At 43.0% G+C, this 25,612-nt stretch overlaps 1 protein-coding gene across 1 annotated transcript; it reads left to right on the top strand.

Annotated features, from left to right (window-relative positions):
• Positions 1-4,402: 4,402 nt before the first annotated feature.
• Positions 4,403-8,418, top strand: LOC147631564 (uncharacterized). Its single transcript, XM_086808076.1, has one exon. The coding sequence runs from the start codon at positions 4,870-4,872 to the stop codon at positions 8,143-8,145; it is 3,276 nt and encodes a 1,091-aa protein (XP_086664202.1). The 5' UTR covers positions 4,403-4,869; the 3' UTR covers positions 8,146-8,418.
• Positions 8,419-25,612: the final 17,194 nt, after the last annotated feature.

The following is a 25,612-nucleotide window of genomic DNA, read 5'->3' as shown; positions in this document are numbered from 1 at the left end:
AACATATTCATGCACCTACCCTGAGGGAAATTAGTGTGACATAACCCATTATTTGATGATATGAAACTCTCTTATGCGTAATCGCTTGCTAGATTTAACCCATTATTTGATGATATTAAACTCTCTTATGCATAATCGCTTGCTAGATTTAACCCATCGATCAATATCGCATGGATCTAAATAGTATTGGTCTTTGATAGCACCACTGAAAGTAAAGAGCACACAAGAATGAGACAAACTACTCTTGACTTGGAGCTAGGAGGATTTATTACCTAGTGTACCAATGACAGAACATATCCTCAAGAGCAAGCCCTAGGATCCCCTACACATTCACATAGGATTCTTACCTCAAGACTAAGAAACGTTACCTTGGGAAACACGCAATTAGAAGAATCTCACCCTTGGGAAACAACCATGGACCACTTACCTGAGAGAACTATCACATCCCCATGGATCCAAGACCAGAGGTGGGATAGGGCCCAGCTAACCTAGGCCCTAAAATCTCCTAAAAAGGGGAGAGATTCCACCTAGAGCACCCCAGCCAACACACGGCACCCATGTATAGTAACTACCCACCCCGAGGGGTTCTGGTGGATACCATATGGATCCCTATTGAGTGCATACTAGCCCACCCCACTGAGGCACGATCCACAAATGGGATTATACCCTCTAGGCTTTGCATTTCCACACCTAACCAACTCTGATAGCTGTAGGGTTGGCACCTGAAATGTTGAGGTTAGCCATGGAAATAGGGAGGGGTAGCTTCATGGATGGTACCACCAGTATCCATGTAGCTATTGCCAAGACTAGAAAGGAACAAATAGGCCCATATCTCCAGACTTATTGTTGCTAAGTTTGATGGGTCAGGGAATCTCATACCTCATTTACTACAGATATTTAACCAGATCAGTGAAGCATTCGGCTTTGTAGAAGACTAGATTATGGTAAGTGCCTTTGGCCTCACCCTCGATGGAAAAGCGGGGCACTGGTTCTGACCACTAAAAATAGAAGACAAGGCTACCTTTGGTGCCTTGAAAGGGGCCTTCAAAGTATAATATTCTAGATAGGGAACTTGATGGAGTTAGATTAAATAACTACAGAATGTGAGATGGAAGGAGGAAGAATCTGTCTTGAGACTATATCAATCAAGTGAGATATCTTCACTCTTGTTGTAATGATAGTAGGGACAAGTTCTCTGATGAAAGACTAATTGGTTCCTAGAAGGACTTGAAGATGTATCCTTGCAAAATTCCCTATATGCTCTTGGACACACCTCCTTCGAGTAGCAATAATGTAGAAGTTCCATAGATTATGAAGACAATTTCGAAGGAAGAAGGCTTTTCTCTGAAGCTTCCTTTAAAACCACAAGAAAAAAACTGAAGGGAAAGGGAAAGAATCCTCTTCAGAACAATAGGTAGAGAAGCTAATAGCTGTATTGATGCCACAAATGTCCCAACAATGGACAACAAGTCAAGGCCATGACCACGTCAATCAACCTCGTCTTTATTCTAAATGAGAGAACCAATTTGCCAAGCAAACCACACTAGTATGGAGTTTCCACATTTGAGACCTAGACCAACTCTCTACTCCGCTTACTACCCAGAGATGGGGAAATCACGAAATATCAAACTATTACCACCAAAGAGATGCTCAAGCCCGGCCCATATCGTCGCAGGACTTATTGCCTAATCTAAGGAAACTGCTAGCTTTGCCAGCACCAGCACAACACAATGCACCTCAACTTGGCCAAGAAGTGTCTAGCGAGCTATTCTCAAGATACCCACAATAATGTACCCTTGCAGTTGCACTTGCTCCCTCATTCTTGCTCCAAGCCTTCCTTCTATCAAATCCTTTCATAGACTTAGACTACCTTAAAGTAAGGTGCGAATGGGAATTTGTACTTGTGAAGATTGAAAGGAAGAGAGACCAGAAATGTCTCTTGGAACGGGGGTGGGCTTACGAATTCAACCTCTCACCTTATGTGTTCTCTTCTAGGGTTTGTGTGAGTGTGTGTGTGCTTGCAAGAGCTCAAGCTCTCTTCTCCCTTGCATCTTTTCATGGTATCAGAGCTTGGTTCATGCTAAGGGATGAGCAGCAAGCAACAAGAGAAGCACAGGAAGCAGTACGAGGGTAAGAGCTTCATCTACTCTTCCCCCTTTGTGTTGCCTACTACACCCTTATATCGGGAGCTCTTCGGGAGGCATTGGCAACAAACGAACTCTGATTGAGGAGCTTTCTCCATGGGAGCAGAGCTACATGGCAACTATTTTATTTATTGGACTTTATTTTTTGGGTTGAAAACGCATTTCGGGTGCATCTAGACCTGTGTTTTTCAGTTCGCAGGCATTTTTGGGCACTGCACGAATAAGTTTCGATTCTTTACAGAACTCTGTTTTTCAAACTACAGGAAGGGCGATTGGTTATGCAGACACTATGTGTACTGTAAAGAGGTCTCAAATTTTCCACTGGGTGCATGTATGCAAATTGACGTCATTAGTTGTGATAGTTTATGGACTAGAGTCAAACTATAAACATACATGATGTAACACTAGAGGAGAAGTTTACTGGCAGGAAACCTGATTTGTCTCACTTGAAAGTTTTTGGATGTATTGCATATGTGCATGTGCCAGATGAATTGCATACCAAGCTAGATCCAAAGGCATAAAAATGTGTGTTTATTGGATATTCCCTTGAGCAAAAGGGATATAGATGCTATAATCCTGCTATACGTGAATTTAGGGTAAGCAAGGATGTATTTGATGAGATGAGTAGCATATGTGCATGTGCCAGATGAATTGCACACCAAGCTAGATCCAAAGGCATAAAAATGTGTGTTTATTGGATATTCCCTTGAGCAAAAGGGATATAGATGCTATAATCCTGCTATACGTGAATTTAGGGTAAGCAAGGATGTATTTGATGAGATGAGTAGCTGGTATGCTGCTGAAAAAGATGATGTTGGGGGTGATGTAAGTGGAAACAGTCACCCATGCGTGCCATCGCTTGCGCAATGAGGGCTTGAACCTGTGACCTTGGGACTCTCGAGCAACACCTCTCTCCACTACACTAATTTGCGGTCGACAAGGACGAGCCCTTTGTCTTTATGCATGCAAGAATACTCTTGCCCGTCCAGCGACGGGTCAAGCCACTAGTGTATAACAAAACTTATTACGTGAATTCAACGAGTTAAGTGAATGATGGTTATGAATGACAAAACTTGTTACCTTCAACGAGTTTAGTGAGTGTTGAAACCTTCAAGTTTATGTAGTGAAAAGTAATTTTTTTTATCATTGCTAAAAAAGAAAGTAAGTTTTTTTTTCTTGGTATGCAAATTTTCAAATATTTTTCGAACACTGATCTGAATGCCAATTTAGATGATGAATGGGCAGCAATGGGCATGAGGGAAGTCGGGCACCCTCCGACACGATCGCGACTCTGGCGAGCACCCTCCGACACGATCGTCGTGACTCTCTGCACACACAAGGTTCTCTCTCTTCTAATTGCACTCACACAGTCTCGAAGCAATTACCCGTTCCGAGAGCATACATTCTCTCTCTCAGAAGGTAACTGCAATTTGCACCCATAAGTTCTCGGTGACTCTCCTCTCTTCAATCGCGCGCAGAGAGACTCTCTCTCTCTCTCTTTCTCTCACACACACACAAACGGTGACACGTATCACACACGCATTCTCCTTCTGCCGGCCCATCCCCCCCCACCCAACCACAATCACGATCAGAGTTGGGCTACGCACACACTAGGGTTGCGGGTTACTATTACTAATGGGATGATGTGACGATGACGACGACGATGATGAGGAAGAAGATGAAGATGAGAAAATGGGCACTGGTCCCATGGTCATCATCTCCATGGTGGGCGGCGGGCGGTAGTTGTGGGCAATTTCTACCAAGGTACCATCACTACCATGGCGGTGATGAGAGCGAGGAGAAAAGCAGCAACGCATGTGAGGGGAGGCAGAGAGGGAGCCCTACCCCACGCGCTTTCAGTCATCCGCAATCGAACGTGGTGTTTTTGTATACGGCAAAAATTAACGACAGCAGTAACCAAAACGAAAAGGGGGGGACAAGGAGCATGTTCGCCCCTAGGCCCAAGGGTTCCAAGCTACTCTCTTCTCGGCCTCTTTAGGAGACTACTCCACCAGAGGTACAATTTTTAAATACCCGCCGAACGGAACTCGCGGTTGGGGATCCGGGTTCCGACTCCGCGAATCGGAGACGGCATCATCAGCTCTGCATAATAAATGCACACTTTTGAAACTCTTGCAATTTAGGCTTTTTAACCCATTAGGCTGGCCGCTGCAGTGCCCACTTTCAAATAAATAAATATACACGAGAAAGAGAGAGAGAGAGAGAGAGTGTGAGTGAGTGAGTGTGTGTGTGTGTGTGAGAGAGACAGAGAGAGAGAGAGAGAGAGATAAGAGTCTGTGTGTGTGTGTGGGGGCTTAGGGCCCATTTTCCTCTATTCAATCATACGGCCGAATTCACGCCTTTTTCTCTGTCTTAGCTCCGCTCCGATGCAACTTTTTGCCTCCCCCAAAAAACATAAATATTGGCACACGCACCACTCTCTCCCCCGGCCCCGGCTTTCTTCTCACACTAGCTACCTACATTATCTCTCCCTTTGCTCACGACTACTGCATCTCCATTTAGGTCTTGCTCTGTTCTCTCTCTGTCTGTTGTGATCTCCAACGCACATCTTATTAGTGGGCTCCCATAATGTGCTTCTTCGCCTCTATTTTGGGTCTTTTTGCTGACCTTTGATGAGCTTCTTGATCCCCATTTCTGTGTAGTCTTTGCTTCTCCACACACCATTTCAAGCATCAAGGCCATAGCTGCCCAACCCTCCATCACAATGCCATTACTACTGGGAAGCGACTCGCCACAATGCCCTATCTGCAGTTTCATGGTTCTGCACCTTCTTTTTCTTGCTAGCGTTGCCTCTTCTAGCTCTCATTTTATGCCAGCTCCTGGTGCTTTCCGCATGTGGGATGGCTCAAGCACTACAACAGCAGAAGCAGGAGGAGGGGGTGGCAGCTACAGCTTCAAATCTACCTATAGCCGCAGTGCAGAGGTGCAGCGACAATGCAAGTCGTATCTGACAGATCTGTCCAAAGACCCATCTTTCCACAAAGACATTCAGAACAAGAAGTGGGCTATCACTAATGAACTTTCCTTCCTCAATGGTCAATGGCAGGAAGTTGGGGGGAAGAAGCCGTTGATGCCCTTCATGCCTGTGTCTTCAAATTCTTCTGATGGATCGGTCAAGGACCAGGGAGCCCATCTTGTGTCGTTTTGGATTACAGATGTGGATGTGCCAAATGGGCCCTCTGTACAAGGGAACATGGTGAATGTGAGTGCGGTATTGCAAGTGGGTGTGTCGTCAGAGAGAGCTCTTTCCTACATGAGCAGTGGTTTGCAGGGTTTCCAAGTGTATCCGGGTTTCTCTCTCTTGGGCATTTTGATGGAGGGAGTGTATGCCGAGTTGCAGAATGGGAAGAGGCTTCTTTGCATGCTGGGATCTAGCAGATTGCCCGTCCGTGGTAAGAATACTTCATTGCCGTGGGATTGGCTTGACTCTGTTTGGAATAAGGGTATTTTCTCTCCACCACTTTCTGATGATTCGCAGCTGAAAGCTGTGCTTCATTTCCCAAATGAACTAACTCTGACCTCACGGGAAGTGTTAGGTAGACTAGAAAGCTTGCATGATCCATCTGAGCTCAACTTTTTCAACCCTGTTGACATCTTCTCTCAGCTGGGTGCCTACTCCAATTACCAGTTTTTGTCTGGGGATGTTGTGAACTCTGCATGTGCCAAGACAGGGCGCCTTCCAGGAGAAATCTTGCCGCCAAAGAATGTGTATCAGGGAAATGCTTTCTGCACTGTGGCTCAGGAGCTTCTGACAGGGCAGTGGGTTGATGTGGTTCCCAATTGGAATTGCAGCATATCTAACACCACCTGTGTGAAGCTCGGCCCTTTCTCAGCTCCAAAGGAGCAGCAGCAACTCATGGATGGTGGGTTCAATGGCACGCAGCTTCTTGTGCAGGATATCCGGTGTGTGGATTATAGGGAGAATGATGGCTCTTCAAGTGCCAACATTAGTTCTGTGATCAGGGCTGTTTTGCCCTCTCAAAACAAGAACTTGGCATTTGAAAGAACCAACTTAGATGCCCTCACCTTAGCCGCGGAAGGTAAGTGGAACAGCCGCTCTGGTGAGCTTTGTATGGTGGGGTGCAGGGGAGGCAGCAAGAAACCAGCATGTGAAACAAAGATCTGCATCTTCATCCCCCTTACCCTCTCTTTGAAGCAAAGGAGCATCCTAGAGGGCAGCATTTCCAGCACAGAAGGCACTTCTAACTACTACCCTCTTTCTTTTCACCTTGCACTGTACCCACTCCAACTTCCGGTGGATGTTGTTAACAACATCTCATATGAATACACTAAGATAGTTGAGGCAGGAGCCCTCTTGGAGAAATATGAACAGACTGGTGTCGGGGAGCAGATCAAGAAATCCCTGCTCGAGTATCCTTCTGCCCAAGAAAGCCTCTTGAACTTGTTTGAGGATCTGTCATTGAGATCTTTAGCCATCACCAATCCCGATTCATCAAAAGGGCCACATCTCAAGCAATATGTAGAGCTGGACATAGTGGCCATACAAGACCATGTCAAGTTGCATTGGGTGCAGGCATCTAACTACAGTGCTTTGGAACCAGGAAGTGCTACTGATGATGAGGTGGAGAAGGTAGATGAGCAGAAGACATACTACAAAGTAGCAGCTCAGCTCAAGATCAAAGACAACATGGGGAACAAGGTGACTGCTGTGTCTGCAGAGGGAGAGTATGATCCGACAGTCGGACGGATGTTTCTTGTGGGTTGCAGAGAGGTGAGTGTGCCCTGGAATACGTTGCAAGAGAATGCAGAACTCTTAGAAGATGGCCTTGATTGCTTAATAGAATTCAGGGTGGAGTATCCGCCCACAAATGCAAGGTGGCTTATGAACCCAACTGTGATGCTCACCATAACTAGCAAGCGCCCGGAGGATGATCCCCTTTTCTTCTCAGAGATGAACCTCGAAACATTCCCTATCCTATACAAGAGACAGAGGGAAGAGATAGTTTCTAGGAAGAGCTTGGAGGGGGGGCTCAGTATGCTAACACTGAGCCTCATTCTAGGGTGTTTGATCAGTCAGGTGGTTTATGTCAAAAGCCATGCAGAGTCCACTCCTTACATCTCCTTGCTCATGCTTGCAATACAAGGTGTAGGTTTCAGTATCCCGCTTATCACAGGTGTGGAGGCATTGTTTGCACGGATAACTTCAGATGGAGAAGACATGAGGGAGAGTGTGCTCAATGAGGGGAGGTGGACCCAGGCCATTGGGTACATGGTGAATTTGCTCACTCTTGCTACATTTCTTCTCACACTGAGGATTGTGCAGAAGGTCTACAAGTCGAGGATCCGCCTGCTCTCGAGACGACCCCTAGAGACATGGAGGGTGCCTAGTGATAAGAAAGTGCTAGCAATCTGCTTTGGTGTCCATGTGCTTGGGTTCATCACTGTACTCATCATGCACTCCATCCGTATCAGCCAGCGCCCCATCAGCTCATCCATGTACATGGATTGGCGTGGTGGCCTGCATAAACAGTATGATTGGGAGAGGATACTAAAGGAGTATTATGGATTGGTGCAAGACCTGTTTCTACTCCCACAAGTGGTAGGAAACCATCTGTGGGTAGTGAGAGGGAAGCCTCTGAGAAGTCTTTTCTATGTTGGGGTGACTGTTTTAAGGCTGTTGCCTCATGTGTACGACAGCCTGCGTCCGTCTGTATTCAATCCGTACTTTGCTGATGAGTTTCAATATGCCAATCCAAGCTCAGACTTCTACTCGAAAGCAGGAGACATAGCCATACCAGTGTTCGCAGTCATACTAGCCATTGTGGTATACATTCAGCAGAGGTGGAATGGGCTGAAATGGGCAAAGGTTCTGCGGCAAGGGTCAAGCAAGCTTATGCGCATGGGCTCCAAGATGTATGAAAGGCTACCTTCCAAGACATTTGAGGCAGAGATGGTTGAGTCTGTCGCTGTGGAACAGTTATATGAAAACGGCCACGTCGCTGTCAGCACTGAGAATTGATGGAGGCAGCACTCAACAAGCATGGTGGATTAGAAGGAAGAAGCTTCAATCCTCTTTTTATCACTCTATAAGCTTAGAAGTTTTGTTTCCCTCAATAGTTCCAAGTAAAAAGAGCTTTTATCCCTTTTAAACTTAAATGAGTAGACCTATACTTGGGGATACTTATTGAGCTCAGACGGCTTCTGTTGTAAATTTTCACAAATGCAGCTTGGAAGGTTTTGTTGCAACTTTCTGAAGGTTAATACAATGAAACGCGATCCTTGTACTAGGAAATTTTCCTTGTTCTTGCAAAGCAAGATTAAGCGATTTCGCTACTTGTTCTTGCAAAGTGGCGTTAGGCACGTAGGAGATACTCTTTGCCCCATGGTGCTATTACAGGGATATGAATGTAGGAGCTTGAGAGTCTCTCTGATGCAACTATGCGTGTGGTGATGAAGTTCTGTAAGAAATTTCGAGCATCATCATAGTGTATTCAGCAATACTGAGAGGCAATTGGGGTCATTTCCTCCCATTAAACCATTAACTTAGAGTGCAAAGAAATGACACACTTACACATTTCTGGGGAGTGCTACACGTGATTAAAACGGGAAGTGCATCTAGTGCTGACCCCCACAATCAAACCTCCTCGACATGATCACAAGCCACGCTGTCTCCTCAACTAGATGTTGAGAGAGGGTCATTCTGCACGTTTTACATGATAAAGATAGTTTTTTTTGAAGCTCTAAATAGTTAGGAAAGTGGCATGAAAGAGCATAGTCACACCCAAAATTGTCCATTTGTATGTAGGCATGTGAGCATGAGCCAAAACCATCACCCCCCCCCCCCCCCCCCCCCCCCCCCCCCCAAAAAAAAAAAGAAGCGCTCATGTATTGTCGGGGCAGTCTGATTTTGCAATGCCAGAGAATTTGCAAGAAATGCTCCTTTCATGTAAATCTATATAACACAAAAAGACATGTACCTATATGCGCTTGCATTTAGCATTAGCTTATCTTGTAAGTGTGCCTTCAAAAGTTAAAAAAAAAGACTAGGTATATCATTACAGACAGAAAGAAAGAAATGTATGTAATGTGACATAGCGGATAGGTGTTGTGGATTTCTTGTATGTAATGTGACATAGCGAAGATAGGTGTTGGAAGTGCTAAAAATTTAACTCTTCACATTCTAGTGAAGCACAAAATCCTCTTTACCTTAGAGAAAAGATGTGTTTAACCGCCATTATTGAAAGTTTTTCTGACCCTGTCAACGGTATCGCCTTGCCCACAAACCCTCATCAATTACTACCAACCTTACATCCAAAAGTCCACTAGAGAAGTTTAAAAATCTACAAGAGGAAAGTATCTTAAATACAATATATCAAAAAAAGAAGAAGTAATGCATACACTTTTGGTGTGTTGAAGCCTAAAACTTGAGTTCTTTGATACAAAAGAAGAAATAAGGCATGCCATGAGAGAGAGAGAGAGAGAGAGAGAGAGAGAGAGAGTTGCATTAGGGGTTCAAACATATAGACTTTACAGACCGACAAGCATGCATATTCTATTATTCTTTTGTAATTTTTGTTAAGACTTTACAAAAAGGACAAGTGGGAATTGTCAAATTAAAAATTCCTCCCTTGTTAGTACTATATGCAATTAATGAAGTACATACAATTGGATTATTTTTAAAAAAAATGGTTATCCAATTTCTACAATGCCATGCATGGCATACAATACATGTAAGATTTGTACATGTGTGCATACATAGAATTGAGGCAGGCATGAGGAAGTGAGAAGATAGTGAGAGAGAGAGGGAGGTCATCGGAGAAGTGTGTGTGTGTGAGAGAGAGAGAGAGAGAGAGAGAGAGGGGGGGGGGTTTGAGATTTACTTTAGCGGTCAAACAAATAGATTTTAAGCCTAAAGGTTTTTTAAAGACTTTACAAAAGAGAAAGTGGGATATGCTATTTCTATGTGTTATTTTGAAAAGAATGATCACTTGTTAATTCACATAAAGAAAATATTTCCCTAAGCGGTGTTATATGCATTCAATAAAGTATATAACATTGGATTTTTTTAATGTTTTCAAGACTTTTAGGTAGCCGATTTTTGGGATATCAGTAAGAGGCCTCCCTTTTCCAAAGGGAGGTTGAAAACAATTTTAGGTAGCCAATTTTTAGGATACACTAAGGATTCCTTTTCCAAAGGTTGAAAAGGATGCATACTACTTGTAAGAATTGTTCACGTATATAATTGTTTTCATGCAAAAAAATTACATCCATACTATTAAACACATGTAATTATTACAAAATATATTTTTATACATGTGATTATTATAAAATCACATCCATGCTATTAAAACACATGTAATTATTACAAAATATATTTTTTATACACTCTATCTAGATTTGTAGAGCACTCACAACTACATTCTATCGTCCAATGTTTTATCCATTTCTTGAATATTGCAAACATTACACACACCAATTTCAAGTCTCATTATAAAAAATATTTTGAGCTTATAATTTTCATATGAAAGCAAACTTCATATGTGGCTTTTTATTGGCCACAATTTTAAGTCTCATGATATAAAGTATTTTGAGTGGATCATTTTGGTATGAAAACAAACTTCATGTGTGGCTTTTTACTAGCCATAGTTGTGAGAAAACACCTAGTATAATCAATTCGTGATGCCTAGCATACTTTTAAGTGCAATTTGGATACCAAGCATATTCAACTTAAAAAAAAACATCAAGTGGATATACCACTTCGTGCATGCTTTATGCATGATTCAGATACCAAGCATGCTTTACTTTAAGAAAGTATTATTATTATTTTTGCACAAAGTGATATTGTGCTTGAACTATACACAAAATAGATTCATATGAATCATGTCATCAATATCATCAAGTTTTTCATAGAAGTGGATATTATGCATTCACATTGTATATAAGTGGATACATTACATCTTCTTTGAACTATACACAAAATAGATTTGTATTAAGCATTTCATAAATATCAAGTTTTTCATAAAAGTGGATATTATGCATTCACATTGTATATAAGTGGATACGTTACATCTTCTTTTAGTATATAAGTGGATACATTACATCTTCTTTTAGTATAGTGCATCTAGCTTGTGCTTACTTATCATAGGTGATCTTCAAACTAGATAAATTGCACATAATTTATATCAAATATTGTAAGTCTAATTCACAAATTGTTTATAGGTGAATTGTATAGTATGCATCCACTTTACAATAAACATTAGGAAAAATATGGACTCAAAAAGGGGCCTTGTAAGGGCTCTCTCTCTCTTCCATGAATCAAGGAAAAGTACAAAAAGAACTATAAAATATTAGCTCTCTCTCTCTCTCTTCTTTTAGAATTTAAAAGATCACGTTTTGGCTATATTATAATAGATTCACGTATTTTTTTATTTTGACAATATCTTTGTCTAAGATTGGGACTAGATTTTGAAGATAACAAAAAGTGTTTTTTGTTTAAACTTAAAACGTGCAGCTTGTTGATGTGACTCTCTTGATTAACCTCCTAGCTTTTTCCTTTCAAATTTCATCAAATTTGATGAATTTAAGCTCTTTTTACATTTCAATTAAGAAATTTCATATATATACATGTAGACTTCAGATTTTTGAATTATTTTTTATCCACGCCTAGATTAGGGCCTAAAGAGTGTGTATGTACATTTTTCCCAATTTCTATTCAGTTTACAAGTCTTTTTTTTACTTCGAGACTTACTCTATATGTTTTTAATTAACCATTATGTTTTTAAGGTTCTTTTTTGTAGGGCTATGAGGGATTAGGGTATTGTTTCGAGTTTCCCTCCTTTGCAGAGGAGAAATTTGAATCTCTATGTAAGGCCTTCAAATTGTGTAGCTTGCCTCTATTTTTTTTTTGAACATCTCTTCCTTTCCCTCCATTCCCATATTTATGGCGCTGATCTTCTCAAGCATGAGACCGATTAGAAAACATGATGTAGAGATCAAGATTGATGATGAAGGGTGTGTTGATTTTTTGGTGCCATTTGGTTGGAACTAAAAACTCAGCTTTCCCTTCATTAAGCTTTCTATTCAGAGATATCCATTGTGCTGCAACTTCAAAGGAGAAGAAAGCTATGGAGGTTTGGTCCTTTTTATGTTTTGGTATCTTCTTATGGTTTTTTAATATAGTTTTCTTTTGTAATGGTACAATATTTAAGTTTAATATTATACTCTACTTTACTGACATGATTCAATGTTATATAAATTGTTATATTAAATTTCTTAAAATGTTTTATAGTTAAGCTTGATGTTATGCTTTAATTAGTGTGCTTAATATTATGATTTAATATGTTGTTATTGCTATTGTTATGGTTTACTATGTTAAGTGAGCTTTTAATATGTTATATTTATTTGGTTTACTATTTAAGAATTAATGTCATGTTTTTTGATTAAGATTCAATGGTTAAATTTTTGTATTATAAGTTTTGTGGTTAATTTTCTGTATATTTTCAATACAGGATGTAGGAAGGAACATGGAAAGAGATATACACTTTAAATTAGATGTTGAGTATGCACCTTTACATAAGAGGACAGAAGAAAAAATAGTGCAACAACAAAGAGTGATGCAATAGTAAAGAGATGCAAGTAAAAATCATGTTCATCTTTGGGTATAGGGATCAATATATCCACTTGATCCTCTTACTCTACAACCTCCTCAATTTTTAGGATTAACATCTTTCATTAAGTATGTATGTGAGGGTCATGCTGGTTTGGTAGGATACACAAAAAGACTTGTCAACCAAGTATATAGTGTTTATACATCTACTCAACATCTACTAAAGAACAAGGAAGCAAGGATTGTGTAGTTGTCAAATCCGTTGATTGAGAAGGAAGCTGTGTGTAATAAATTGCAGGATGCAGTGCATGTTGTTCAAATAAAAAATGCTCAGTTGTCTATTAATGTGCAAAGTTTAGAACAAAGGAATAGGAAGGTACAAACTATGCTAGAGAAGTTGACTCCATTAGGGCCACGTGAGCATGTAAAACAGCTAAAATCAATGGATAAACTGGTAATTGGAGGTGGTCAATGGAAGTGTCGAATTAGAGCATGCAAGAACATTGAACAAATGTTTACCAATCCAGATGATGAAGTTGATATGGCAATTTCAAAAGTACTCACAAAAGGCACGGTAAAGTCTGCACTCCAATCTTCCAAATTTAAATCAGTCTCTAAGGACAGCCATAAATTGTTTGTAGGAGGTGAGCAAGTCTTTCACACCCAATGATGCTCAAGGTATTTGTGGATAAAGTGGGGATTAGCTCACAATCATATGCTATGATTTAAGCAATTGGATAAAGGGCGTAAGATTGTGTTAAAGAGAAAAAGAGTTTTACCTCTTCCAAAGCAATTGGATAAACGGTTTAAGATCGTGTTAAAGAGAAAAAGAGTTTTACCTCTTCCAAAGCCCTATTATATACTATAGGTATGAAATTTGTTGAACAATAAAATCTTGGAGCTCATTGGTGAGCCTGTACATCTCTGTTACATACACACTTATAAATTAAGCTCAAAGGCACGCTGTTAACCCATGGCGGACATTGCGACGTACTATATTTTACGTCATTAATTTAAATATTCTGAGTCATGGGCCGGGCTTGTCGGCACCATATGTTAACGATGAAGGGATTGGGTGATCGCCCCCGATGAGAGGCGCACCTTGGATATCAGTAGGATAAGGGTTAGGGTCGGCCGGCCATGTATGGGCGCCCAAGTGTGAACGGCCAAGTCACCTATAAGAGTCAAATGTAACCCTAAAATCCTCATTCTCATGTGTTGTGAATACAAAAGTGCTCTTGCCTTATCTCCTTGGTTTCCTTCTCCTGCGTGTGTGTGAGAGAGAGAGAGAGAGTGAGAGAGCGATCGAGCGCACTGTGTAGCGGCACGGCGGCGGCGGCGGCGAGGCGGTAGAGCGGCGACGGCGGCTCCTCCTTCACAGCTACGACGCGAGAATCCTTCAAGGCAGCAGTTAAGCGAGTGACACACCTTTTGCATTCTATTTTGAGCTTGCCTTCCTGGTTGTACGCTTGCAGCCATTCGTGGCTCGCATACGGTGTTCGGCAAGTCCCCAGCTACGACCTGTGCGGCAAAAGCGCACATTTTTGGCACCGCTGCCGGGGAGTTGCCCTGCACCAAGCTCCAGTTTGCAGCTCGGCTGCTGCTGAGTGAAGTTTAATCTACACTGCAGAAAAGAGACTGTGTGTTTGTTGTTTCTGTGTTTTGCAATCTGTCTTTTGTAATTTGTCTTCCGCATTTCTGTTCCTTTTGTTATTTTTCCGCTCCGTGCGCGTGGGCGTGCGTTCTGTTATCTGGTTATCTGAGGGCAGGGGGATTTCTGAATCCCCAGATCTGTGCTGTGTGCGTATGCGAACTGCGTCGCGGCGGCCAAGGTTGAACACTAAAGAAACCCTAGAAAACTTATCTAAAAAAAAACAGAAAATAAAAATCTAAAAAAAATAAAAAATAAAAAATTAAATTTTATTTTTAAAGAAAGAACCAAACGTGTGGAGAGGAAAGCTTTTCTAATTGGAGAAATTTTTTTTGAAAAGAAAGAACCCCAATTGACCCACGACCCCGGCCTCGGTCTCGGTCTTTTGATATATATATATAGGAGAGTGAGCCTCCATAGCTTTCTTTCAAGTGAGAGCTTATGGGAAGTTGTGCCCTATATGTAGCCCACTCCCCAAGGAGTAAAGTGAGCATGTGGGATAAAGCCCTCACCCTTTCCTCCACAAGAAGCAAATAGGCTTTTGCCCCTTCCCCCCAAGGGAAACGGACTGTTTTGAGGACCACAGGAGCTCTAGATAGGCGAACACAGTGCTGTAAAGCACACCAGGACCCTTTGAACGATACGCTCGTTTCGAGCTATCACACGCCCTAGTCCAAGTTCGACCGTAAGTAAGGGGGTAAAAAACGAGTTAAAAACAATCTAAAAACAAGTAAAAACGGGGTGCGAAACACCTAAGAAACCACTTGTGTGAGTTTCAAGGGTAGTCAACGCACGTAGGGTACCCACGTCACATGCATCTACGTTCTGGTCGGGTGCTAGAGCCTGAACCACTAGAAAGTGTCTCAGTCTACGCAGGCTCACACCATCCCTCCACGTTGGCATCTTGGCCTTCGGCTGGAACCCAAGGGAGTGCAACCCAAGATCCACGAATAGTGGATAGTGACTCATCCTCTGACTCAGAAGCCATGGAAGGGCACCCTACCAAGAACCCTGAGGAGACAAGCCAAAACATGCCAGTGTGGGCCCCACAACCCGGATCTAGCATGTTTAGTCGTTTAATAGAGACCTTTAGTAGAGCTACACGCTCTGAACATGCGACAAGCGAAGTAAATGAGGAAGGAGGGGTAGTAGATTCGCCATTCACATCTTATGTAGACCCTACCCTCCCAAAGAGTGTCCATGTGGATATTCTACCCACTTCGTTTAATGAGGGCCCTACTGAGCTACCACATTCCAATGCTCTTCCTAAAGTAGAGGTCCCTAGAAGCCAATCCATAAGAAGTGAAATTGCGTCCACTTCAAGAGAACCGTTTGGCACACCAAGTCTAGATGGGATATTTCTCAATGAAAATTGGGAATATGATCTACACACAGAGACTCTAACTGACCTATACACAGGTTACACATACCATGTAGGTTGGTTAGAAGTCCTAAAATCTACATCTAGCGCCACTAATCTAGAGGAGCAACAACACATGATATGTGAGGTGATTCATAGAATTATCCAAATTGAGAGGCAAAATAGGGGAGTGAACTTAGTTTCCACTGGCCCTATGAGATTTTTGGATACGGGCAAGGCAAAACAACCAACCCTATCACAATTGGGAGACTCCCTCGATGAGTCCCATAGACCCTTCGTATGTTGTTTCGCCTGGAGTCTCAATGCAGGTTAAGCCCACGAGCAGTAACTTTAGCTTTCCAACCTTGGCTCAACTTTCCATTAAGGAATCCACAATGCCTACCCCAATGATGAGCATGACAGAAAGCACACCTGTTACCACTGTAGTTAGTACGACACCGCTACCTAGTGGAACAGTACCTACAACAGTGCGTGGCAGTGCCTATCGGCCTTATGTACCTATTGCTACTCATGCTCAAGTAGCTCCTACGCCTGTTGGTATGCCGAGGGCGTATGCTCCACGACCGCCTTATCACAACCCTTATCCAAGAGGAGCTAGGCCAAGTCACATATCATATCCTACGTCATTTGCCAACCTACTCAGACCAACGCCAACTCCTATCAGCCAGGCTATCCCAGAAGTGCCTCCACCAGCTATGCCTGCTCACCTAGGTGATCTCGCAGCGTTTGCTCAGATGATCGGACGATCCATTGCGGAAAACATGCGGGGCATGCCTGAGAGAGAACCTAGAAGCAAGGCAGTACAAGTGGCTAAGCTCACTCAAAACTTCAGTGGTAACGAGGACGTTAGGAAGTACATTGAAGTCTTTGAACACGTGTGTGATTCCTTGGAAGAGCACAATGAGCTGCATAAGTGTAAAGCCCTAGGCTTAACCTTGAGTGGGAAGGCTGGAGATTGGTATCGAACCTTAAGGGTTGAAGAGCGCACTCACTACCCCACTCTCAAGAGATTGTTCTTGAAAGAATACATACGTGAGGGTGTGCTTTGGGGAGTAGCATCTCAACTCCAAAAAGCTGAACGCGAGGAACGGGAGTCAGTGAGAGACTTTATAAGTCGATTGAAGCATCTAAATTCTCGCTGCCCGATGAACGCTTCAATAACAACCAACTCCTCGATAGATTCATCCGAGGATTGCGCCATGAGGACATTTACAATGGCCTAGTCATTAGAGGTCTTACAACGTGGGAAGCAGTCACTGCCAATGCAATCCAGTTAGAAGACAACTTGATGATTGCAGGTAAAAAGGTGTCTTCAGAAACAAAATCCGTTAGTTCGCAAGTATCTGGGCGGCACGAGCCAATGACGGTAAAACCTATTGCCAAGGAGCCCAAGATATCTGAAATGTCTATGACCGACCTTACTAAGGCTCTCCAAGAATACTTTAGGGGTAATCGAGCTCCTCAGAATAGCCATATGTACCCAAGGAGAGAGCAACAATGGTGTTCGGTGTGCTTAGGACCACATAGCACGAGTGAATGTCCCACATTCAGAGTCAAATTCAATGGGAATTGCAATGCATGTGGTAAGTATGGCCATCAATCTAAAGATTGCCTAGTACTTAAGCGAATGTTGGCAAATCAGGCACCACTAGCCTGGTCAAACACACCTCAAGTACCCGCGCTAATGCCTGCACAACCTGTCGAGCAACCGTCACAGCACATAGTTCCAAGGAATCCGAATGTAGTCCAGTCTGTGCCGTTACCACCGCCAGTGCTAGGACCACAACCTCCACATCCACCAAGGATTACCCCTGTAAACTAGATGGGTTGTGAGTCACATAGTGCATGTGGGGATTATGAAGAGGAGATAGACCCCACTGCTCCATACGGGATTGATACGTTTGAAATGATTCCCCAGTACTACATGGAGGATCATTTCGGGCAAGTTAAGCCTGTATATCAAACGGCTGCTCTCGCCACAAGAGGGCAAAACCTTAATACCATGGCGAGGAGACCACCTCTTCAATGCTACGATTGTGATGGACCGCATCGTGTAGCGGAGTGCCCTAATAGGCTACAGAAGATCGCTACTCATATGCAACCAAATCAAGGGAGCACATCGGGAATGCCGGTACTTACATGTAATCGTTGTGGCATAGATCATTTGATCGCTCAATGTCCACATAATCCTAATGCACCCAAGATTACGCCATTGAATTTGGTTGAGGTCACCAACCAAGCACGAGGAACCACACCCGTTGTACCCGCGAATGTAGTTACACGGTCAATGCTTCAAAATCAAAACTACATTCTTGAAGAGAGGGATACTGCATCAATCGCTCAGGTAAAGAAAAAGAAAACACGACGAAAGAGATCGCTTAATGCCACGAGCTCCAAGCCCAGTTCAAAGACTAACATAGGGGGACAGGAGACGACCCCGTGTATATGAATGATCCTGAAGATGATTCTGATTCAATAGAAACCATGGGGACCAAAGCCACTACCTTAAGGGAGGAACCCACTCAGGAGCTCAATGAAGGAGAATCGAGCGAGTACAAAAATAAGGGGAAACAGAAGGAAACTTCCTCGGCCCCACAACCAAGTCAGTTAATGCCCTCTCGACCACCCAAACTGACTGAGACTCCCCAAGACAAGCCACGTGGGCCAAAAACCCTCAAGAAAAAGATTGGAACTTACCCAAACCCAGTTGAGGAGATTGAACAAGTGCAACACTTAAGGGGTTTGGTGGAAGAAACACAAAGAGAACTGGAGCCAAACCCGAGAAAAATCAAAATTCCAGACACAGTGTTTCCTACGCAAGTTCAGCCTCACCGGAACCATAAACCGTTAGCTATACCGAGTATCATTCGGGAAGAAAGTGAGGATAGGACATCCGGAAGTGGGCAAACACCCTTCTTGCTGGAAAGAATGTTTAGTGAGGGAATGCCTGACCCCATCGAAGAGGAAGTGATTCCATCTTCACCAGTCCCTAGTCAAGGGGCGATGTCTCGAAAAGTACCGTTGAATGTGTCTAAGCTAATGGATTTCATGTCCTCTGAGATCAGAACCACGATCATATCCAAATTATACGGAGATCCTGAGCTATTCTTAGCTCTTCGGGCATTTCTCAATGGAGAACTAAAGGCGGGGCTACCACAATTTGCAAACATGGATAGACCCGACACGCTTCAAGATGAAGGGGAGCATTGGGATCTACAACCCAACTTAGATGAAGATTCGGTCGTTGAAATACCTGTGAACAAGTTGGGTCAGTACTTTGAAGGGGACGAATCTAATGCCACCCTCCCCATTACTACCAAGGGATTAACTCTAAAGGGAATCCTTGATGGTGGTGCTGGAGTGAGCATTGTGACTAAAAACTGTTGGGCATCTATGGGAAGGCCTCACCTCGAAGTCACAAACATAGTGGTTAAGATGGCAAACGGAACCATAGCTAAACCTATTGGAATGTTAAGGGACCTCAAGATCAAGGTCCTGGGATACAAGGTAAAACATACCTTCATTGTAATGGATTTCTCCAAGCATCCTATGTCATATCAAATGATCTTAGGACGTCCTTTCATGAGGGAAGCACAAATGGTGCATGACTGGTCGAAAAACCATGTCTACCTACAATTCCAGGACTCTGTCATTCGAGTTGATCTTGAGAATGGTCGTGCACATCCTTTAGGAAGCAAGGTTATCATTGATAATCAATCGGATACCACTATTCACTCTGCCCCATTAAGATATTGCTATACATGCAAAAAAGAGACTGATGATGGGAAAGATTCTCCTTACATGGATGTCCTACCGGGTATGACTGAGTCGGATAACGTGGATTGGGTACACCTAGCGGCAACCATAGACACATGGGGAAATAGAGGCACAAGTTGGGTAACACCTGAGGGGCAAGATATGCCACCGTTAGTGCCAATAAACATGATAGGTGTTATGCACTTGACCCTTGATGGCGAGAAAGTGGCAAACTCCACCGACACTGAAAGTAGCGAAGACTCTGACCAATGCAACTCTGAGTATGAATCTCAAGAAGAAACTGACCCTGAGCCTGATGGGGGGAATGAATCAAATATTCACCCAAAGGTGGAAGCAAGGTGCTCACGGCCTAGGACAATGACCTCCTGTAGTTCATCCGAAAGTGAGGAGGACACAAGTGAAGATCGACCAAGTGAATCTGAATCTGATAGAAACAAAAATCAAAAACTTGGTAAGAAGAAAACGAGACATAAGCGCCAACGCTATCGAGCTAATGTACGCACTGCAATAAACAAGGAAAGATCCACTGCAGAATGGCTTAGTTATGTAGGAGCCATCGGAAGATAGCGGATAATTGGGGACAATACCTCCAAAGTGTCATGTGGTGTATTCCGCAACCTCATGACGTCGCCCAATTAGAAATCGAAGAGAAGCCGAAACTAAGTCGTACTGCAAGAAGGCGGCAAAACCAAGAGTTGGCTCAACAACAAAAGGAGGCGGAATTAAAAGAAAAAAACCGGGCACAACAAGAACCAGTAGACTTACACCCCGCACCTGAGCATTTCAAATCATTCACCACAGGGGAACGTAAAGTAGTCTACACAAAAGCCCAACGAACGCCTACCAATGGGAGTAGCGGTGTCTACGATGGCCCTGCGGTAGTTAAGGAGATAGACTTAGCAGATCCGGGTGAGGAGTCTAAACCAGTTTTTATTGCTCAAGACCTCACCAAGGCGGAAGAAGCTGCACTTATGAAGCTTCTTAAAGAATTCAAGGACATATTTGCTTGGACATATCATGATATGAAGGGTGTTACACCTTCGGTGGTGCAACACACGATTCCAATGATTAGCACTGCTAAACCAGTCCAGCAACGTCCCTACCCAATGAATCCTAAGTACGCAAAGATTATACAAGAGGAAATTGAAAAGCTGGTAAAATGTGGATTCATATACCCTATTGAGCACTCAGAATGGGTTTCTCCGATAGTCATCGTGCCAAAGAAGAATGGGAAACTCAGAGTGTGCGTTGATCTCAAAAAGGTTAATGCAGCCACCAGAAGGGATCATTACCCCTTGCCATATTCTGAACATGTGCTTGAAAGAGTGGCAGGCAAGGAGGCATATAGCTTTTTAGATGGGTACTCGGGTTACAATCAGATCACAATTGCAGACGAGGACCAAGCTAAAACAGCATTTATCACGGAGTTTGGAGTGTTTGCCTTTCGCGTCATGGCTTTTGGCTTGACCAATGCACCTGCAACATTCCAACGATTGATAAACACGGCCTTTAAGGAATATCTAAGGGACTTCTGTGAAGCTTTCTTAGACAATCTTTGTGTTCATTCCTCTTGGGATGAGCACTTGATGTGTTTACGAAAAATATTTGAAAGGTGTAGATTATATCGCATCTCCTTGAATCCTTTCAAATGCCAATTCTGGGTTAAACACGGAGTTATCTTAGGGCATATAGTGTCCAAAAATGGGATTTCCACTGACGAGAGTAAAATCAAGGTCATTCTGGAATTACCCCCACCCACCAACTACAAGGGAGTCCAACGCTTTATGGGCCACGTTGGTTATTATCGAAGGTTTATTCTCTTCTTCGCCGAGATAGCTCGACCATTGTATAAGCTTCTCATCGAGTTTATTTGGACCGAAGAATGTGACCGTGCCTATGAGCTATTAAAGAAGGCCTTGGCGAGTGCTCCAATCTTGAGAATGCCTAACTGGGATTTACTCTTCCATGTGCATATTGATGCATCAAACTTTGCTATTGGGTGTGTGTTAACTCAACCTAGAGAACACAAGCTAGACTACCCCATTAGCTTTGCCAGTCTCGCCAGTTGAACGATGCTGAGATGAACTACACCACTACGGAGCGAGAAGGGTTGGCAATGATATATGCAGTAAGGAAATTTCGTTATTACCTCCTTGCCACCAAGTTTGTTTTCTATGTGGATCATCAAGCATTGTTGTATTTGGTAAACAAACCATGCTCCACAAGAAGAATCACACGATGGCTATTGATTCTTCTTGAGTTTGATTTCACGGTTGTTGTGAGACCTGGCAAGAAACATGTTATGGCTGATCATTTGTCTCGCATACCCAATGGTGAGGCTCCTACAGGGGTTGATGATGACTTACCTGACACTTCCCTGTTCATGGTGGAGACAATGCCTGAATGGAGTGAGAAGATTGTTAACTTTTTGGTTAATGGCTTTCCACCCAAGGAGCTTCGTAAAGATCTAGCTCGAAAGCTAATCAAAGAATGCGAACCCTATTGCCTGATAGCCGGGACTCTTTATAAAAGAGGAAAGGATGACGTTCTTAGGCGTTGTGCCCGAGAGGATGAGTATCTATACATTTTACAAGAGGCACATATGGGCGTAGCCGGTGGTCACTTCTCAGGAGACTTAACTGCGCGAAAGATCTTACAATCAGGGTATTGGTGGCCCATTATGTTCCAAGATGCATCACTCTTTGTGAAGGGTTGCGATGAATGCCAACGATACAAGAAACCCCAACAGAAAGATCAGATGCCCCTACATCCAATCAAAGTAAACCAACCATTTGAAAAGTGGGGTTTAGACTTTGTAGGTCCAATTAGTCCAGCGGCCCGAAACACAAAATCTCGCTATATTATTGTGGCCACTGACTATATGACCAAATGGGCTGAAGCAAAAGCGACACGTAAGGCAGATGCGAGGACAACAGCCAAGTTCCTCTTTGAAAATATAATCACACGATTCGGTTGTCCTTTTGAACTTGTGAGCGACAATGGGACGCATTTTATAAATGAAGTGATTAAGGAGCTCACAACAAATTTCATGATATCCCATCATAAATCTACTCCTTACTATCCGCAAGCGAATGGCCAAGCTGAGAGTACCAACAAGACCTTAATCTCTGTTTTGACAAAGACAGTGGAAGCTCATCGCACGGATTGGGATCTAAAGCTTACGACAGCTTTATGGGCCTATCGTACTGCGTACAAAGTGGCTATTAATTGCACACCATTCAAAATGGTATATGGCCAAGAAGCAGTCATGCCATGGGAATTTGTCATTCCCAGTCTTCGTGTTGCTACTCAAGAGGGTTGGGATGGTAATCCCTTAGCAGAACGTCTGTATATCCTTGAGCGGCTAAACGAAGAAAGACAATTGGCTGGATACAATGCCCTTGTGGAGAAGGATAGAAGGAAAAAATGGTTTGATTCCCATCTAAAGGACAAGGACATCAAGGTTGGGGATAAAGTCCTGATGTATGGAGTGCGAAACGAAAAGAAGAAGCTCAAATATGCTGGTAAGGGACCATATAGAGTATGTGAAATTACCCCACAAGGTACCATTAGAGTGGAGACTCTCGACAGAGTTGAAACCATTGGATTCCTTAATGGGAGTAAATTCAAAAGATACTATGACCCCCTGGGCCAGAAGGAGTTACATGCAATCCATCAAAAGAAGGCAGCTAAAGAATAAGCTGAGCTTAAAAAGATACAAGCGAGAGTTGAAGCCAAAGAACGTCAACAGCGTGCTAGGCGACAACGAGAAGCCAACGTGGGAATTACGCAAGTATTTTTCGAGGAATCAGAGGAGGATGCACTGGAATCTGACCCACCTCTAAGATACCCAATTGAGTTACAGAGTCCTTATACGGGGAGGTGCTGTATAATGCATTATTGGATACAGGAGCTCAACATAATTTGCTATCATATGGCGTGTGGTGTCAACTGGGAAAACCACCTTTAACCAAGAGTTCTATCCAAGTTCAAGGAATCAACAAGAAGAAAACCCCTGTCTCAGGAATTCTGCACACTCCGGTTGCCTATGACAAGGGAACCATAATTCAAAGCTTTTTGGTTATGCCTGCTGGTACCATGGAAGGGACTGTAATCTTAGGGCACAAATGGATGATGGCCACCAAGTGCAATATCGATTGGGCAACCAGACAAGTCACAACGCAAGAACCAACACTAGGTCTGACCGCTCAAAATCCCGCACCTAAGTCATCCACTCAAATATTAGATAACGAAAAATCACAAAGTCCAGTGGCAAAACCATTTTCGATTGTTGGCCACCCCTCTAACGCTTCAATGCCAAGAGTGGAAACACGCAGGGTGGTCCCTAAAGCTTCGCTTACTATGCCAAAGAGTACATACAAATGGGTCCCCAAAGCTTCGTTAACAGCTACTTCCCCTGCTCAATCTAGTTCAGCCACCAAGAAGCCTCGTAAAAGGAAAGCAGCTACCCACCCGAGAAAGGGCAATGTAACATCGCGATGGATCCCTAAAAAATTATTAGTAGCCCAAGGGTACTATGAGGGGAATGACCAGATTTGGGTCCCTAAACATAAGTTGAATCCCTCTACATCACCTGTAAAACCTTGCAAACCAATTGTTGCCACCCCAATGACAATTCAAGACCGTGGTAAGGGAAAGGTAATAGAGTGCTCTGCACCACTTCTTCCAGAGTTAGTTTGGATTCCCAAACGATATCGATCATTACCACCTAGCTCAGGAAGGGGGGAGCCACATGAAGCTTCTAGCTCCTCATGCCAGGCACACACTCATATAGAAGTTTCTACATGCTCTACACCTACTCTTGTCAACACCCAACAAAAAACCGATGAGTCTACGTCTCCCCTTGTAATAGTATCATCGGAAACCATTTCCTCCATTCGTCAATGGGAGCGTACACTACCATCTCTGCAATTGGATGTGGCCACAAGGGTCATAAAAAGCTATCTGCCCACATCACAACCTATGACCCGCTGGACAAATTGGTTCCAAGAGGTTGCAACATCATTGCAAATAATATGATCTACCCAAGGAAAGGGGGAGCATGTACTCACGCTCGACATTCTAATGCTTCCTCCTTATAACCTTCTCCCCTGACCATGTAATTGCCAAATTCAAGGGGATGTATATATATAGCTTCATACATTTAAAAAAAAAACAAAGAAAGAAAAGAAAAACAAAAAATAGTAAAAAGAGCAAGAGCACAAAAACAAGAGAAATATCCATATACAATCAAGAACTAGATTGACCTATCATAAACCTACTGATGCTATATCTGTGTTTGCAGATATGGCAGATGCCCGATCATCATACACTTCATCCACTCCTACCTTTGGTGAGAGGTATCATCTGTACCTTTCTCAGATATTCCACATGTGCTATCCTATATTTGAAACTGAATGGGATCATATAGATGTACTAGCCAGAGAGGAAAATATTGAGGAATTAGAATGGCTAATTTGCCTATTGACCATGACTGACCCCTACTCCGTAGAGGACATATCCCCGATAGCCCAATGCTTTCCTTTTCCACAAGATGACTATCCTCGCATGGTTACATTTTTGATGAGTTTATGTGGATGGGAAAATGAAAAGGAAATATCTGACAATGATGAATGGACGGATGAAACTCATGGCACTACTGAGGTTGACTTTATTTGTTTGGATGATGCGGATAGAGGCTTAGCCTTAGGGCTAGAGCCAGGACTCTACAACATCCTCTTACCGTATCCTTAGTAGTAGTGTGGTGACTGGTAGGTAGGTTAGTGTTTTTAAGTTTTTTCTAGTTTAGATTCCTTAAACAAGTCTTGAAATTTTCACACTGATGTGCCTCTCGAGGTATAGTACTTGTTAGTTGATTGTACAGGTTGAAAAGTTTGAGGTGGGTTCGCTTTTCAAGTCCTGAGACTGCCGCAACGTTCATCAAAATATATCTACATCAAATTGCAAGTTGTCTCGTCAAATCAAGGAGATCTCCAATTACAGGTGTAATTCTTCCATACCCACTCTCTTTCGTTTTTACTGTTCAATCAATTGCATAAACTATAATGCAT

The sequence above is a fragment of the Cibotium barometz genome, chromosome 14 (genome assembly GCF_041138505.1).
Source record: "Cibotium barometz isolate CiBa-2024 chromosome 14, ASM4113850v1, whole genome shotgun sequence".
NCBI lineage: Eukaryota > Viridiplantae > Streptophyta > Polypodiopsida > Cyatheales > Cibotiaceae > Cibotium > Cibotium barometz.
Note: the sequence above shows the minus strand (reverse complement) of the source record. Positions and strands in the feature narration are given on the sequence as shown.